The 18057-nt window shown below is 42.3% G+C and overlaps 1 protein-coding gene across 3 annotated transcripts in view; it reads left to right on the top strand.

Moving 5' to 3' along the window:
* Positions 1 to 7544, top strand: part of LOC140910820 (NELL2-interacting cell ontogeny regulator 1-like) — a 33127-nt gene extending 25583 nt beyond the window's left edge. For all 3 annotated transcript variants that reach the window (XM_073342738.1, XM_073342740.1, XM_073342739.1), the window contains exon 6: positions 6848 to 7544. In XM_073342738.1, coding sequence (XP_073198839.1) covers positions 6848 to 6919 — 72 coding nt within the window. In that variant the 3' untranslated portion in view covers positions 6920 to 7544. The remainder of the gene's footprint in view (positions 1 to 6847) is intronic.
* Positions 7545 to 18057: the final 10513 nt, after the last annotated feature.

Genomic DNA, 18057 nt, shown 5'->3' with positions numbered 1-18057 from the left:
CAAAACTACATATTCATGCCATGCTGAAATGTACCAGTACATCTTTCCTTCTGTTACAAGTATAGTTGAACCTCTTCAGCAAGCAGAGCACTCGGCATCAGTTGATTATTCCCTGATACTCAGATTTCTGAAAGAGGAATAAAAAGGAGATCTGACCTGCCCAACTGGTTTCAAACTCCGGTTTTTTGCAGAGATTTCTCAGGACTGCTTCAAAAACCTCCATAGTGAATAAAGATTCTTAGCAGTTTCCCTTATGGGTTCTACAGTGTCATGGACACAGGTACTATGGCAAAGAAAAAGTGAGGCTGAATAAAAGAGAGAGAGAGAGACTGCAGAGAAAACTGAATTCTTGAGCCCTCAGGTCTCTAAATTCACTTGACGTTGGGGGAATGTAGCCTTCCCCTATTTTTGTTTTTTAAATTAAAGTTACATGAAGCTATTTTTACCCAAATGGCAGAGAGAAAATGAAGAGGGATGGGAAGGGTTTCAGCTGAAATGAATGCCAAGGACATGTATTTCCCAATTGTAGGTATGATAGCTGAGTTTGAGAACATCACTTTGTGAGATATATTTTTACAAAACCAGACCCTCTGTCTTTCTCCATCTTAATTTGGGAGTCTGTTTAAATCCTAATGACTGAATCCTTGAATATGTTTGGACTAGGAACGTCCACTGGGAATTCTCTTTATATGTTCTCAAAAAACATTAAAGCATTTCATAGTCGTTGAGGACTAAATGGCTCAGGAGATTGCTAATGAGTTATGGAGCTTTTCAACTCTCTGCTCACTAGTTCACTCTAGCTCGAGTTAGTGCTTACTAGAAGTTTCAGTGTGATAGTTTACATATCGATATGTCCAGTTGTTTTAGTGTGTTATGTATATTTGGCAGATTATTTATAATGCGATTAGTTGTCTTAATCTACTTCCTATTGCTGCCATACCATCCCATAAACCATTGATACCTTTGTTGGTATTGTGACGTCCTGCTCAGGACACCCAGAACTGTGAGCCACTGTGCTACCCCTCCGCCTTAGCAAGAGTGAGAGCTTTCCTGCTGCTATGCTGTGTGCCAGCTCCCTGACACACCAGCCTGTCTGCCTTGCCAGCAAACTCTTCAAAACTCTGCCTGTCTAAACCTTGCTTTGCAGGTAATGATCAGGGAACCCCAGTTCCCAAGTTCCACGGAGATGTCTCCCTGCGGTGTCTAGTCCCTCTTGCTGGACACTTGCAGAAATTTCTAGGTTCGCTGCCTCCAAAAAACCAGACACATCAGCCTGTTAGGTGAGCTGAAGACTCACACTTCACTTTAATACGCAGCACTGAGATGGTTTTGTAATAAAACAAGAATAAATTTGTTAACAAAGAACAGAGATTTAGCAAGAGAAAAGAAGACAGTGGTGGTTACAAAGAAAACAAAATTAAACAGTCTTTCTAGAGACTAAAATTTAAGATTAGCAAATTATAGTCTTTGCCTAAGCAGTTTTCATATTCACAAGTTAATCAGCCCTCCAAGTCAGGGAACCCAACGTTCACAGAATCAAAGGGTGCTGTTCCTTTTGCTCCCTAAGGGATGGATAACCAAATTGCCTTTTTGTTCCCCTTCTATTGCCTAAAGTCCATTGTCTCTGCTCTAAGAGTCAGGAAGGATTCCTGGAGTGCAGGCTCTATCTGTCAGTGTGCTCATTAAGCTGCAGCGTGTTAGCTTGATAACTTCATTTACTACATATGTAAATATACATTCATTGTCCTCTGCCAGTAATCAAGCAGGTCAGACACATTTCTTTCTCTAGCGCAGGCTGGGTTTAAGCACTGCCTTCCAAATACATTTTAAGAACATGTTTGCAGCACATACATACAACCTGTACATAGATGACACAATGATTTTCAGGACCATGGTGTGAGCAGTTTACATACGATACCTTTTTAGATACATACTATGACAACAGTGTGTTGGGGGTAATGAGGGTGTGAGACCCAGTGTGAGTTACAATATGGTGGGCCCTCTGCTAGTTGGCATTGAAGGGCTCCCAGGGTCACAGGTATATTCATTAGAGACATCCTCTACCTTGAGACAATAGACTCAGTTTGTAGATGAGATTGATGTGATGATCCTATGGCTCTTTTCCGTCTCTAATTCATAACTAGATGTGGGTGGGAAAAGGTTTTCTTATCCTGTGAACCTTTCTGAGATATCAAAAAAAAAATTCCTGTTTCACATTCGGACAAAACCAAGACATTTTGAAACTTTTCACGAAGACCAGAGACAATGCATGTAGAATAGACAATAGCTTGGTGGTTAGGGCACTCACTTGGCATATGGGAGACCCGGGTCCAAATCCCTGGTTTGAGTCAGGTTACTGGTTATTCTGGGAGCAAGCTCTTTGGGTTTGACTAGAAATCCCATCTGGGAAACCATTGCTGTCAAAACTGGTATATTTCTGCAAAAAGTTTTGGTTTTTAGCAAATCAACATTGCTCATGTAATGCTGATTTTAAAAAAAAAATCTGCTCTTTACTATAGTTACCATCAATTTGCCTGGTACTGCAGTTAGGCTTTTTGGGCTGTAATTGCCAGGATCACTTCTAGAGCTTTATCAGACACATAGATGCAAACAATATGTTGGGGGAAGAGTCACTTTGGCTCTTGTATAGGGAAATCATGCCTCAACAATCTATTAGAATTCTTTGAGGGGGTCAACAAGCTTGTGGACAAGGGTGATCAGGTGAATACAGTGTACTTGGACTTTCAGAAAGCCTTCGACAAGGTCTCACACCAAAGGCCCACAAACAAAGTGAGCAATCATCGGGTAAGAGGAAAGGTCCTCTCATGGATCAGTTACTGCTTAAAGGATAGGATAAAAAGAGTAGGTTTTCACAATGGAGAAAGATAAATAGTGGAGTCCCCAAACGATCAGTAGTGGGACCTGTGCTGTTCAAAATACCCTGTATTCATAGATGATCTGGAAAAAGGGGATGAAGGGTGAGGTGGCAAAATTTGGAGATACAAAATTATCAAGATAGTTAAGTCGAAAGCTGACTGGGAAGAGTTACAAAGGGATCTCATTAAACTGGGTGACTGGGGAACAAAATAGCATATGAAATTCAATGTTGTTAAGTGCAATGTAAGGCACATTGGAAAAAATAATCCGGATTATACATACACAATGATGGGATCTAAATTAGCTGTTACTACTCAAGAAAGAGATGTTGGAGTCATTGTGGATAGTCCTTTGAAAATATCTGCTCAATGTGCAGCAGCAGTCACGTTAGGAACCATTAGGAAAGGGACAATAAGAGAAAATATCGTAATGCCACTATATAAAGCGATGGTACACCTGCACCTTGAATATTGCATACAGTTCTGGTTACTCCATCTCAAAAATTAGAATTTGAAAAGGTGCAGAGAAGGGCAACAAAAATTATTGGAGATATGGAACAGCTTCCATGTGAGGAGAGATTAAAAAGACTGGGCCTGTTCATCTGAGAAAAGAGAGGACTAAGAGGGGATATGATAAGAGGTCTATAAAATCATGAGCGGTGTGGAGAAAGTGAATAGGGAAGTGTTATTTACCCCATCACCTAACACAAGAACTAGGGGTCACCAAATGAAATTAATAGGCAGCAGGTTTTAAATAAACACAAGGAAGAACTTCTTCACACAATGCAAAGTCAACCTGTGGAACTTGTTGCCAGGGATGTTGAGAAGGCCAGAAGTATAACTGGGTTCAAAAACAAATTATGTAAGTTCAGGGAGGATAGGTCCATCAATTCCTACTAGCCAAGATGGTCAGGGATGCAACCCTTGCTCTGGGTGTCCCTAACCCTCTGACTGCCAGAAGTTGGGACTGGACGAGAAGGAATGGATCACTCCATGTTCTGTTCATTGCCTCTGAAGCATCTGGCACTGGCCAGGGTCAGAAGACAGGATACTGGGCTAGATGGAGCATTGGTCTGAACGAGTATGGCCATTTTTATGTTCTTATGACATTTTCTGATGAAATCCCATTTCATTTAAGAATTCCCGATTAGCTCTTCTCATAACTTTCTGTTGTAGGGTGAGACTTTTAAAAGCTCCTCGGGGAACTAGATGCCCAGCTCCTATTGAAAGGAGTTGAGCTCTCATCTCCTTTAGCTGCTTTTTAACCACCACCACCCCCAATCTAAAGTTCTCCCCAGGAGAAAATACTATGAGAATGGACCATATACTCTTTTATTACTAGCTGAACTTGATCGATGCTTTGAAATGAACTTGGCATTGATGGCTATTTATCTATGTAAATATTGGCAAAACAGATATTCACGTGTTCAAAATTCGAATGGGTGTTTTTTAAATTTAGCCATCAGATGTTGGATGTGTTATCATTATTCTAAAAGGTTAAGAGTTCTGAGACCATGAATATTTAGGATAAATTAATCAAAAACCAGGTTCTAAACAACCGTGAACATTTGGCTGGGTTCAGAATCTGAACCTGGATCCAGATCCAAAGTTTTTAGTGTGTTCTTCTCTCTACAATGGGCCTAAACAAAACCTCCGCTCTGTATAGCCATACATTTTGATGGACTCAAAATCCAGGTCTTAACTTAGCAGTTGGAACCCATCTTTAATTTTTAGGTGTAATTTTAGGGATATTTAATTTTGTGTGTAAACAGTTTTATGATTATGCTCAACTAACAGCTACCAAAACCTCTATTTGTTCTTTATTAATTTCTAAACTATTCATGGTAAATTAGCATATGCAAAGCATATCAAATTAGATGTGCTCATGCAAATAAAAATAAAACATTAGCCATGGCTGAGTTTGTAAATTTTCACTAGAAATATAAATGTTGTAAGCAGCCTTGAGACTTAGCTCAGAAACCATTGGCAAGCTGTTGGGTTATCGTAGTCAAGCCTTCATGAGTAAGGTGAAGGTGATATTTAAAAGGTAGATGATTGAGTGGTTTTAAGTGATTAGCAAAAGTCTGATTAGACTTTCCCACTCAGAGTAACTGAAGGGCTCAATATTAGTGATTCCCTGAATTAGAGACAATACAATTGTATTTTAATGGTTTAACAACTGGCAAAAGATTAATATAGGAGAAAATGTTTATTGGTTAGAGAAGAGGGTGGGTGCTCTGGACACTTTGGTTCTAATCCTAGCTCTCCCACTGACTCCCTGTGTAACATGGGCAATTCACTGAAGTCAAAGAAAATTCTCCCAAATTTGGCCATGTTAGAAGCCTTTGAAAATCACAATCCACACATGCTCAGCAGAGACTCCTTTGATTTTAACAGCTAAAATCTCCAAAGATTCTATCCTTGCTGAGCATGCTCCTCCCTTTACGGCAATGCCTGTGATGCTGGGACTAGGTGAATGGGGAAGCTGGGACTGGGAACTAGATGCAGGGGAGAGGAGGACTGGGACAGGGAGAAGGCTAGGAGACTGGGAGAGGAAGCTGGGGCTTTGGAGAGGCTGTCACTGGCTGGGCGAGTAGACTGGAAGTGGGAACCAGGGTGAAAGGACGGGAGAGACAGATAGGAGGAGGAGCCAGGAGGGGAGAACTGAGAATGGTTGTACAAGGAGACTGGAGTCAAGGAGTTGGGGGGTGGGGAGAGGAAAACTGGGACTGGCTGTGCAAGGAGAGAGGGACTGGATGTGGGGAGGAGGAGAGATTGGGAGTGGGGGATTCTGGGATTGGGAGTTTAGGACTTACTAGGCAAGGAGACAGGACTGGGATGAGAAGCCTGAGGAGTGGAGACTGGGATTGGAAGAAAGAGCCAAGGGTGGGGAAAGAGACTAGACTGGGATGGGGACAGGTTGGAGGGGACAGAGCAGAAGGACACTTGGGAGGAATGGGCAGAAAAATCTGTGCCCACTAGAGTAGTGGTTCTCAAACTTTAGTAACCCGAGGACCCCCATTTTGTTTTAAAATTTTGCCATAGACCCAGGTCCTGCCGCCACTCCACCCCTTCCCCCAAGGCCCCACTCTGCCCCATCTCTTCCCACCCTTGCTCCACCCCTGCCCCTCCTCTTCCCCGCCTCTTTCTACCCCCTCCCCTTCCCTCCTAGCGCTTCCTGCATGCTGGAGAACAGCTGGTCCCCGGCATGCAGGAGTTGAGGGTGGGAGGGGGAGGAGTTGATCGGCTGGACCCGCGGACCCCCTGGAGTACCCTCACGGACCCTCAGGGGTCCGTGGACCCCAGTTTGAGAAACTCTGCACTAGAGCATTTGCCTCTCCAGAGCCTGGACTGGTCATCAGAAATGGTCACTGAAAATGCAGTTATTTGCCCAGCTCTACTCCCGATTCTTTTCATTGTCTGTTCCCCCTCTGAAATAAACACAAAATTCTGATTTTAAAGTCCTCCCATATGCTGCATCTTGGATAAATAAAATATTTCATCATCCCCAAATCCACCACCTCCGTTAAATATTTATACAAAAACACTGTCTTGTCCCCACACACTTCCCCTCAACCTGCTATGACACTCAGGGCACTACATTAAATGGGGTCATTATAAACACAAATTATTTTAAAATTCACAATAATTTTTTAACACCTCTCGTATACATTAGAGTTTTTAATGTGAAAGTAAATAAATAAAACCTAGAGTGTACCAGGTTCCTATATTTTTTCAGATCATCACAGGAAGTGTTGCCATACTATTATGCTAATTTAATAGCCAAAGGCTTAACTACCATCTATAACTAAACAATATGTCTGGTTATTATTCTTAAGCCTCATCATGTAGAACCAAACTGGTATCTCTTGTGACATAAATAAAACAGACTTTTCTTTAGGAGCTAATTAGTTGTAGAATTCTGACGCTCATTTTTTGATGTTGCTTTTTTCTTTCCCCCTTCCTTGCAGACAGAAACACTGCTTCTTCAAGTGGAAAAGAGAACTCTGTGTGACTGTGTAACTGCCGACACGCTGAACTGAACACTGGAGAAGAGCCAAAGAGTGTCACCTGTTCAGCTGGTTTTAAAAATGCTGCTGGATGTAATATGGACAGCTGTGTGGAGTACATATTGCAAGCATGTAAGCCCCAGTGTAGTGAGGCAAGCAGGTGGGGAGTTTCTTTATGAGATGGTGGGGTGGAGTGTGGTTGTCTGTCTTATGCTTGTTTTCTCCAGTAGGAAGGTGCTACTATTGTGGCTTGACTGATTGATCATATCAAGACAGAGCGTTGCATGCTGGAATCTGTAGTCTCTGCAGGCTGTATCGCCATATTAAAGGTAATGGTAGCTGCAATCCATTCTGTTTATTTATAATGCAAATTTGGACCAAATTCAGCCAATTTGTAACTGTGGATTTCAATGGTGTTACTACACCTGCTTATATCTGGACTGAATTTGGCCCTAAACAGGACTCCTTGTCTCCTGGGAAGCTGTCGACTTGGTTGGAGAAAATGTAGGTATCCTTGAATTAAATCATACACTGTCACTACCCACTTAGCGCTCCCACTGTATGCCAGCACATGTAGAAATAGCTATTGTTTTACCAATCTAAATGCATGTTGTGTACAAAGGGAAAAGGACAATAAAACTACTAGAAAAACAGGTAATCCCACACCCAAAGGTACCTTGTTTCTGTTTGAATGAGATCTTGACAATAGGCTAACCTAAAAGTTCAGTGTGACTAGGGGAAGGAGGAATCAAATTTTCATTCACTATCACTGTGCAGTGTAGCTTTTCTTAGAGAAAGTACGTCCACCATAGGAATGTACATGGCACTCAGATGTCACTGAGCTAGTTAGTGGTGTCACAAAGCAACACACTATTGAACAAGTCAACTTTTGTACACATCAAAAATGTCTTCTAAGTTCTCCACAGGGTCAGTGCTCATGCACTACGGGAGCCCTGTTTTCTTTGCCCTCTGCAAACCTGTGTATATATTGTAAGTATGAAAAGGGAAAGAAGTGAAAGCATTAGAAATTACTGAGTTATGTTTAGAGAGACAAGCTGTAGAGAGACAAGGAGGGTGAGGTAATATCTTTTATTGGACCAACTTCTGTTGGTGAGAGAGAGACAAGCCTTCGAGCTACACAGAGCTCTTCTTCGGGGCTGGGAAAGGTAGAGTGTCACAGCTAGTTGAGCATAAGTAGTTAGCACATGGTCTAAGGGACCATTCAAGGTGAAGTGGCCTGTTTAACCCCTCCTGAAAGAAATCTTACCTGAATCCCTGTTTCTGGCCCCCCAAATAAACCCCCAACCTCTCCAAGCCCATCACTGGAAGCAAGCTTTATTTATTTAGCTACTTTTCTTTCAATCCCTCCTTAAAACTCACTCCTGCTGCCAGGCCTCCTACAAGAAGTAAGTTAATTAATCCAAAACTTCCCAAACAACTAAACTCCCACCCCCCTTTTTAGTACATTAACAGAACCATCAGGGCATGCATATAATCTTATTACTATAAGCTTTGTCCTTCCTCACTCCTTCCGTGCATTGTGTGTTAGCCCCTGGCTGTGTCACTATAAAATTAAATTAGAAGCTCTTTGAGGCAGAGCTTTTGTCTTATTTGTACTGAAAGTGCCCAGTACACTTTGCGGTGATGTAAACATATAAACTAAGCATCACCATGTTTATCTGTTGCTCTAGTTTCATGTTCAAAATTTATTTGATAACATACATACACAAAAATGGACCTATGTCTCCAATTGAATATAACATAATCCACCTAAACTAATACCCTTTCCCCATCATCCATGGAGATGCTCAGCATCTATATTATGACTCTGTCTTTCTCACAGTCACTCCACGGGAGTGGAGAACAGCAGAAATAGGGGCTCAGAGGTCTTATGAAAGAACTGAGTTTTAAGAAGTGATCTGACAGAGATGAGAGTGGAGGCATATCAGACCAGGTCAGAGGAATTCCAAATGTTGCGGGCCATGAAGAAGAAAAAGACACAAAGATCTGAAAACACTTCACTTCTTTATGTAATCAGTCCCCCTTTGCAAGTATTTACTAGTGGTCAAAGACATGCAGCCATAGTGGGGTAAGGAAACATACCACAATAAAAATGTTATTTTAAAACTATTATTCATTCTGAACTGTGGAGCAGGGACTATAGTAAATGTATGTAATAAACACCCAGGCAAAGGACTGTTTTCTGCAACTGGTCCAGTATCTCCTGATGTCACTCTCTGATTGCTGCGGTGAACAATGAACTTGCTGACTTCCACCACATCAGTATGTCTGCATGAGCCTTGAGTGCAAGCTGCTTTTTGAATCAAGGCACTTGATACTACCCTCTGAGTCTCACTTAAGTAGCCAGTCGGTGGTTAAAACCAAGCAAAAGTGGATGGGAATCTGGGAGGCAGTGACCATGAGTTGGTTGAGTTCAGGATCCTGACACAGGGAGGAAAGGTAAGCAGCAGGATACGGACCCTGGACTTCAGGAAAGCAGACTTTGACTCCCTCAGGGAACGGATGGGTAGGATCCCCTGGGGGACTAACATGAAGGGGAAAGGAGTCCAGGAGAGCTGGCTGTATTTCAAAGAATCCCTGTTGAGGTTACAGGGACAAACCATCCCGATGTGTCGAAAGAATAGTAAATATGGCAGGCGACCAGCTTGGCTTAACGGTGAAATCCTAGCGGATGTTAAACATAAAAAAGCAGCTTACAAGAAGTGGAAGGTTGGACATATGACCAGGGAAGAGTATAAAAATATTGCTCTGGCATGTAGGAATGAAATCAGGAGGGCCAAATCGCACCTGGAACTGCAGCTAGTGAGAGATGTCAAGAGTAACAAGAAGGGTTTCTGCAGGTATGTTGGCAACAAGAAGAAAGCCAAGGAAAGTGTGGGCCCCTTAATGAATGAGGGAGGCAACCTAGTGACAGAGGATGTAGAAAAAGCTAATGTACTCAATGCTTTTTTTGCCTCTTTCTTCACTAACAAGGTGAGCTCCCAGACTGCTGCGCTGGGCATCACAACATGGGGAATAGATGGCCAGCCCTCTGTGGAGAAAGAGGTGGTTAGGGACTATTTAGAAAAGCTGGATGTGCACAAGTCCATGGGGCCGGACGAGTTGCATCCGAGAGTGCTAAAGGAATTGGCGGCTGTGATTGCAGAGCCATTGGCCATTATCTTTGAAAACTCGTGGTGAATGGGAGAAGTCCTGGATGACTGGAAAAAGGCTAATGTAGTGCCAATCTTTAAAAAAGGGAAGAAGGAGGATCCTGGGAACTACAGGCCAGTCAGCCTCACCTCAGTCCCTGGAAAAATCATGGAGCAGGTCCTCAAAGAATCAAGCCTGAAGCACTTACATGAGAGGAAAGTGATCAGGAACAGTCAGCATGGATTCACCAAGGGATGGTCATGCCTGACTAATCTAATCACCTTCTATGATAAGATTACTGGTTCTGTGGATGAAGGGAAAGCAGTGGATGTATTGTTTCTTGACTTCAGCAAAGCTTTTGACACGGTCTCCCACAGTATTCTTGTCAGCAAGTTAAAGAAGTATGGGCTGGATGAATGCACTATAAGGTGGGTAGAAAGTTGGCTAGATTGTCGGGCTCAACGGGTAGTGATCAATGGCTCTATGTCTGGTTGGCAGCCGGTGTCAAGTGGAGTGCCCCAGGGGTCGGTCTTGGGGCTGGTTTTGTTCAATATCTTCATAAATGATCTGGAGGATGGTGTGGATTGCACTCTCAGCAAATTTGCGGATGATACTAAACTGGGAGGAGTGGTAGATACACTGGAGGGCAGGGATAGGATACAGAGGGACCTAGACAAATTGGAGGATTGGGCCAAAAGAAATCTGATGAGGTTCAATAAGGATAAGTGCAGGGTCCTGCACTTAGGACGGAAGAACCCAATGCACAGCTACAGACTAAGGACCGAATGGCTAGGCAGCAGTTCTGTGGAAAAGGACCTACGGGTGACTGTGGACGAGAAGCTGGATATGAGTCAGCAGTGTGCCCTTGTTGCCAAGAAGGCCAATGGCATTTTGGGATGTATAAGTAGGGGCATAGCCAGCAGATCGAGGGACGTGATCGTCCCCCTCTATTCGACATTGGTGAGGCCTCATCTGGAGTACTGTGTCCAGTTTTGGGCCCCACACTACAAGAAGGATGTGGATAAATTGGAGAGAGTCCAGCGAAGGGCAACAAAAATGATTAGGGGTCTGGAACACATGACTTATGAGGAGAGGCTGAGGGAACTGGGATTGTTTAGTCTGCAGAAGAGAAGAATGAGGGGGGATTTGATAGCTGCTTTCAACTACCTGAGAGGTGGTTCCAGAGAGGATGGTTCTAGACTATTCTCAGTGGTAGAAGAGGACAGGACAAGGAGTAATGGTCTCAGGTTGCAGTGGGGGAGGTTTAGGTTGGATATTAGGAAAAACTTTTTCACTAGGAGGGTGGGGAAACACTGGAATGCGTTACCTAGGGAGGCTGTAGAATCTCCTTCCTTAGAAGTTTTTAAGGTCAGGCTTGACAAAGCCCTGGCTGGGATGATTTAATTGGGGATTGGTCCTGCTTTGAGCAGGGGGTTGGACTAGATGACCTCCTGAGGTCCCTTCCAACCCTGATATTCTATGATTCTATGTTACATTCTTATTGCTTTGTCAATAAAGTCTGAAAATGGAACTGTGCTGAAAACTCAGAGTTTATACAGCTGTTCTTTTTTGAGTTACAAAATCAGCTTGCAGGAGTGCTGACTTTTGCTGTTGCATAGGGTTAGCGGGATATGCATTTCAAGAGAGGCCTGCATTAAAGTTATTTTCTTTGAAGGACCTGAATGTTGTGTGTGTTCTTGCCTGTACATTACACTGATTGTCTCTGCACTGGCAAAGACTACTGCAGCTAGGGGCAGTACTCTATTAATGATCATTTGATGTCTAAGCATTATAGTTCATGTTATTTTTAATGTAATAACTTCAACCTGTAAAATTGAATACAGTAGCTGGTTTTGAGACTGGAACATTATTTTTGTACTTCATCCTGTGTTTTATTCCTCAACTCCACAAAGTGTTTGGCCATGTGTTATACCTTCTGGGCCACTGGAATCATACAGTGACTGTGAAGTGGTAACCTGCTGCTTTTTCTTTCCCATATTCATAAAGTGCCAGTTGTTGCATCACAGGAATATGGCTTATATTTTGATTGTTAGCTAGAAGGATCACAGCTTCCATTTTAGCTACAAGACTAAAGTAGTATGTGTTAATTTGAGGTACTGAAAGTTATATGTATAAGGAGCTGATACAAAAATTTAGCAGAAAATGTTGGAGTGCATTTATGTGTCAAGACTGCGTGTCTTGTCCATGTTCACTGAAAAATTTTGCTAAGATTTGTGAAATTTTTGATCAAATCTGTGCCAAGGTTTGAGTGAACCAGTGCTGATTGATGGCTGTGCAAAAAAATCAGATGAAGTTTATAATTCCATGAGGTTTCTGCACAAAGCTGGGGGAAACTTGTAATTTTGCTTTGAGTCAACCTTTGCTGAGTTTCAAGTTTTTAATGAAATCAGACAAGTTTATTGAGAAAATGTTGTCCATTGATTGACCACAGCAATAAGATGCTAACAGATAGAGACAGGCCTAAACTATATATTTTGGATCCAGACCCTAAGCCAAACTTCTTCGAAGTTCAGGATTGTTTAAATATAAGACTTTGGTCCATTATAGAGATCTGGAGACATCCACAAAATATGGACCCAGATTCAAAATGTCTCAAAGCATGAGTGTTCAGACACAAGGCTTAGTTGGGACCAGTCCTGACTGATAAAAGTTAATTTTTCACAACTCTTAAGTTTTGAGGTTTGATATTTTCCCCTCTCAATTAAATGACAAGCCCTCAAGTTAACCATGTAGTAAGTCTGAAAAGCATGATTTCTTGCCTACCCAAAGATAAAAGTAACTGTGGTATGCTTATCCTTGGCTATAAGGGCCTGCATGCCTTGTGAAAAGTTTCCAAGCTGCAGCATCCAACATGGTAGCACAATATGCAGCTAATGAACAATTCCGTCTTGCACTGTAGATAGTCAAAACATTGTTCAGTTCCGTGTTCTCAGTGACTGTAGCATGATTCTGTTAAAACATGGTCGTCTTATTTGTAATGTAAGACCAAACAGTATTTTGACCATTTTGATTTGCAACCATATGCTGCATCATGGTAACTTTTCCAAGCAAAGCTCAGAAGATATGAACTCAGGTGAATTGAAGCTGAAAAAAAATGTTAGAATGAGCCCCTGTGACGGAAAACTGCTGCATCTTCCTCGTCTCGAGCTCCTGATAGTTTGTTGCTGGCAGCTGCAGAATAGATAATCTGGCAAAGCTACCCCTTCTTAAAAATCCAAACTAACAAAAGAAGCCCCATAGGAAAAAAATGTTCTCAGAACACAAGAATTTCTAACTTTTCTTGGGCCAAATAAACAAGTCAGAAGAGATTTTACAGGCCAATTCCCACTGGTCAAAGAAAAAAAAAGCAAGCAACTATTGCTTGCTTGAGCCTTCCCAGACAAAGACCCTAATGGTGCCAACGACTAAAAATTCATTTTGAAAAATTGTCAGCAGTGAATGTAATTTAAGACTGGCAGCAGCAGGTCCAAGCTTTGATATTGCTTCCAGCTGCTGCTAGCCCTGGCTTTTCAGAAGAATCAGCATGCACACGGACAACACAAAAGCCTTGTCTCCAGTGGGAATTTGTCCAGTTTCCAGCAAGCAGTGGCTAGCCTCTGCTGTAGCTACACAAGTCCAGAGCAAGCCCAAAGTGTAGACTAGGAAAGCCACGATTTGCCCTGATGGATCTTATCCTTGCTTGAAACCTAGAACCTAAAACAGCTTCATTTCACAGTAATTTTTCAGTGATCTTTCTCATGCAACAGAAAAGAGAAAACTATAAACTGTTAAGAACATATGCATTTCTAATATGCCTGTTACTGTTGTATCTAGATTAGTGGTTCTCAACCCACAGCCTGCAGGCCACTTGCAGCCCATGTGACATCCTCAGAGCCATACAGATAATATATATATATTGTGTGGATGCGGCCCACATAACACATAGAGAGATGCCATATGGCCCACAATGGAAAATAGGTTGAGAACCACTTCTTGCATGAACTGCAAAAGTGTTTTTCTGACTTGATCTTTTTCTCCATCATACAAAGTGATGCAAGGTATAATTTGTAGTTAATCAGTTCCTCTAGAAGGGGAAACTTTCTTTTCGTTTTGTTACTATTGTACCCACTTCTGTATCAACACCTCATTTTTGCTGTGTTTCACTGAGGTACTTAAAATTCACTCCTGCTGACTGTATCAACCTCCCAAGTCCCTGAGGGTCAGAAAGGTTTCATAGTATCCCTGTGGTTTTGATTCTTGTGGTGTCTTTCATGGAACTCTAAGGGGGGAAGGTTCTGAGTGTCATACTGCCAATGAGAAGGAGTTCATTCCATGTTGCAGACATGACAGGTGATTCTTTTCCTCACCAAGCCTGTGACTTCATGTTTGAAGAAGACACTGAACAATTTCCTAGGCGCAGAGCAAGGTTGAACCAGTATCTAGTAGGACAGAGGAACAAGACAACACCTGGGCTACTTTACTTTTGGCCCTTCTCCTGGACTCACTGGACCCCTGGCTCTCAGACGAAGCAAAGTGGCCTGCAGTATTTATTTACTGAGATGTAAATAAACATATCTCGTGGGGTCCTGCAGGCATCTGTCCTGGTCCTGTACTACTCAATATTTTCATTAATGACTTGGATAGTGGATTGGAGAGTATACTTATTAAATTTGAAGATGACAACAGGCTGGGAGGGAATGCAAGCACTTTGAAGGATAGGATCAGAATTCAAAACAGCCTTGACAATCTAGAGAATTGACCTGAAATCAACAAGATGAAATTCAATAAAGATAAGTGCAAAGTATTACACTTAGGAAGGAAAAATCAAACACACACTACAAAATAGCGAATAACTGGGTAGGTGATAGTAGTGCTGAAAAGGATCTGAGGGGTTAGAGTGGATCACAAATTGAATATGAGCCAACAACGAGATGCAGTTTTGAAAAAGATGAATGTCGTTCTGGGGCGTGTTAACAGGAATAGTCGTATGTCAGACACGGGCAGGGCTGCTAGAACAATATGTGTAGTGGGGGTGCTAAGAACCATTGAACCAAACTGTATATGATGGAAACCACTTCAAGCCAGGGGTGCAGCAGCATCCCCAGCACCTATGGACAAGGATGGTAATTGTCCCGCTCGGTGGACATGGTGAGGACTCGGTTGGAGTGCTGTGCCCAGATCTAGGCACCGCACTTTAAGAAAGATGTGGACAAATTGGAAGGAGTCCAGTGGAAAGCAACACAAATGATAAAACACAAATGATAAAAGGTTTAGAAAACCTGGCCTAAGACAAAAGGTTAAAAAAACTGGGCATGTTTAGTCTCGAGAACAGAAGACTGAGGGGTAACCTGGTAACAGTCTTCATGTATGTGAAGGGTTGTTATAAAGAGGGTGGTGATCAATTGTTCTCCATGTCCACTGAAGGTAGGACAAGAAGTAATGTGCTCAATATGCAACAAGAGAGATTTGGGTTAGTTAGTAAGGGAAAATATTTTGACCTATAAGAGTAGTTAAGCTCTGGAATAGGATTCCAAGGGAGGTTATAGAATCTATGTGATCAGAGTTTTTAAGAACAGGTTAGACAAATACCTGTCAGGGATGGTCTAGGTATTTTTGGCTCTGTCTCAGCCCAGGGGGCTGGACTAAATGACCTCCCAAGGTCCCTTCCAGGCCCAGCACTACATTTCTATGATTTTATGAATATAACGCACTAACCAGTCATCTCGTAGCCCAGCTGCAAAATTAAAAAACAATAATATAAATGAGAGTTAATAAGCTGGCATGAACAATGTGAACATATCACTTCCCAGCTACAACCTCTAAAACCCTCTGTCACTCAGAAAGAAACTGGGGAAGCAGAGACACCTTGAAGCTGCCCTGGCAGTAGGTGAATCCAGGTGGGGTATAGTGAGAGGACTGTGAGTTCCCTAGACAAGGACCACTTGCTGAGAATGCCCTGCCAGCAGCCTCCACTTGATTAAACCAAGCAGGGCACTGACTTTGCATTTTGTACGGAAGAAGAATAAAGAGTTAGTGTTGATTTAACCCCAGAGGCCAGGCTCTGGCCAGCATCAGGCAGATTTCTTCCTGAGGTGGCTGTGCTTAACCCACAGCTATAGCAGGAGAGGCATAACATGACAGGGTGGCAGGGTACAACATGTCCAGGGCTACTGATTTATCAGGTTATAGAGGGACAAGATAACCGGCTAATGTACCTATTTAACCAAAACCCATTCTCTCTAAAACCATGTATATCCATGATCATGGTAACAGTATTTATATTCAGGGGCGTACATTATAACTGGAGCACCCAGCCTTCCCTCTGAATATTCTCTGTGCGTATTTAACTTATGTCCTTAATGTTAGTGATTTTTGAAGTAGCTGTATAATTTTTTTTATTCATTTACTGCACCGACAAATCTGCGCTAGTTCCCATAATTCTGTCAGCACCTGTGATATTAAGAGATCAATAGTATATTTTACAGTACTCCCAGAGGTCTCTCCACACTAAACGTCCTCACTAAATGTCTTCCCAGAAAGTCGTTAGCTGCCTTTAATTCTTTTGGCTGGCTGAATGTTCTCTGGTCCTTCGTGATCAGATTTCTACTAAGTATAGAAACTTCTTCCATCTCCATAGAAAGGGAAGATTAAACTCCTTGCAAGCCTGATTGGACAGCCATTTGGGATTTTACTACTTTTTTCGTTAGACACCATGTGGACACTAGTGCATGGCTTTGAATTTGATCATCCTTGATGGTAAGTAGACAGATGACAACTTTATCCATGGACACAGCATGAACATGAATCTATAATACACATAATAACAAACTAAGGCATATGTGCACTTATTTGGCCCTAGGAATTAGAAAGATTTGGTTTACTCTGCTATACTGGGCAAGATGCTTAACCTCAGTGTTTCACTTTATCCATCTGTAAAATGGGAACAATGATACTGAGCCACCTTTGCGAAGTGCTTTGGAGTCCTCAAATTAAAATAGCAAAGTATTATTATTACTTAATTTTAGCAACCAGCAGTTAGAAAAGAAATAGTCTCATATAATTTAAACAGACTCATTCATAATATCTAATATACACATATAATGGCTTTCATCCCGAGGATCCTAAAGGGCCAAAATCTGATACCTGTATCCATGCTGAATAATGCTTTACCCCACAAGTGTTACTGTGACTGCATTAGGACTAAAGGGCTACACAGTCTGAGTAAGGGCTCCATATTGTAGTTCAAAGTGCTTTCCTTGCTACTTGCAGGAATGACTTGATCCTCTACTGATGGTGTAAAAGGGGTAGTAGTTTAATACTGCACAGTGACATTACACAATCATTTAAGCAAGAAGAGGAAAATATTGAATCCAATTGAAATCACAGATGTATAATGTTTAAACATTATTGGCCAAATTCTGACCTGATGTAAGCAAGAGCCACCCTGTTGACCTCAGTGGAGTGTAACAGACCTGCTGCTTACAGCCGTTCTGAATTTGGCTCTATATTTCTGCTTCCTGGACCTGATCCTGCATGACCCCTAAGCTGCCTCAGTGGGAGCTCTGGGAGGGCGAAGAATACAGGATGAGGCTTCTGATTGTCAGCATGATTAAAACTGGACAGAAATTACTCTACCATCTTGTCCAGTGAGCTCACATCTTGCCAGTGTCACATCTCGGCAGTACGGTGAGTAACACCACACAGTTACAGAAGGGCTGCAATATGCTGATTTTTTTTTAAATTTAAAAAGCTTAAAAATTTTGTTTCCAGATAAAACTTTGCCATTGGTATGCGTCCAGCAGCAGTGCTTCCAGCCGTGTGAATGCTCAGGAAACTGGGCTGAATTCAGCTTTGTTGTAATCTGGTTTAGGTTTTCATTAATAAGGGGCAAGCCCTGGTCCCACCTTGGCAAGTGTGGAGGGCCCCTGGCCGCCATTCTACTACACAAGTTGACAGCAGGATGGGGTGGGAGTTACACAGGACAGGTGCACTCCGTGCATGGCAAGGCTCCAACTCTG

This window comes from Lepidochelys kempii, chromosome 4 (genome assembly GCF_965140265.1).
Source record: "Lepidochelys kempii isolate rLepKem1 chromosome 4, rLepKem1.hap2, whole genome shotgun sequence".
NCBI classification, from domain to species: Eukaryota; Metazoa; Chordata; order Testudines; family Cheloniidae; genus Lepidochelys; species Lepidochelys kempii.
This window is presented reverse-complemented; position numbering and strand designations above follow the sequence as displayed.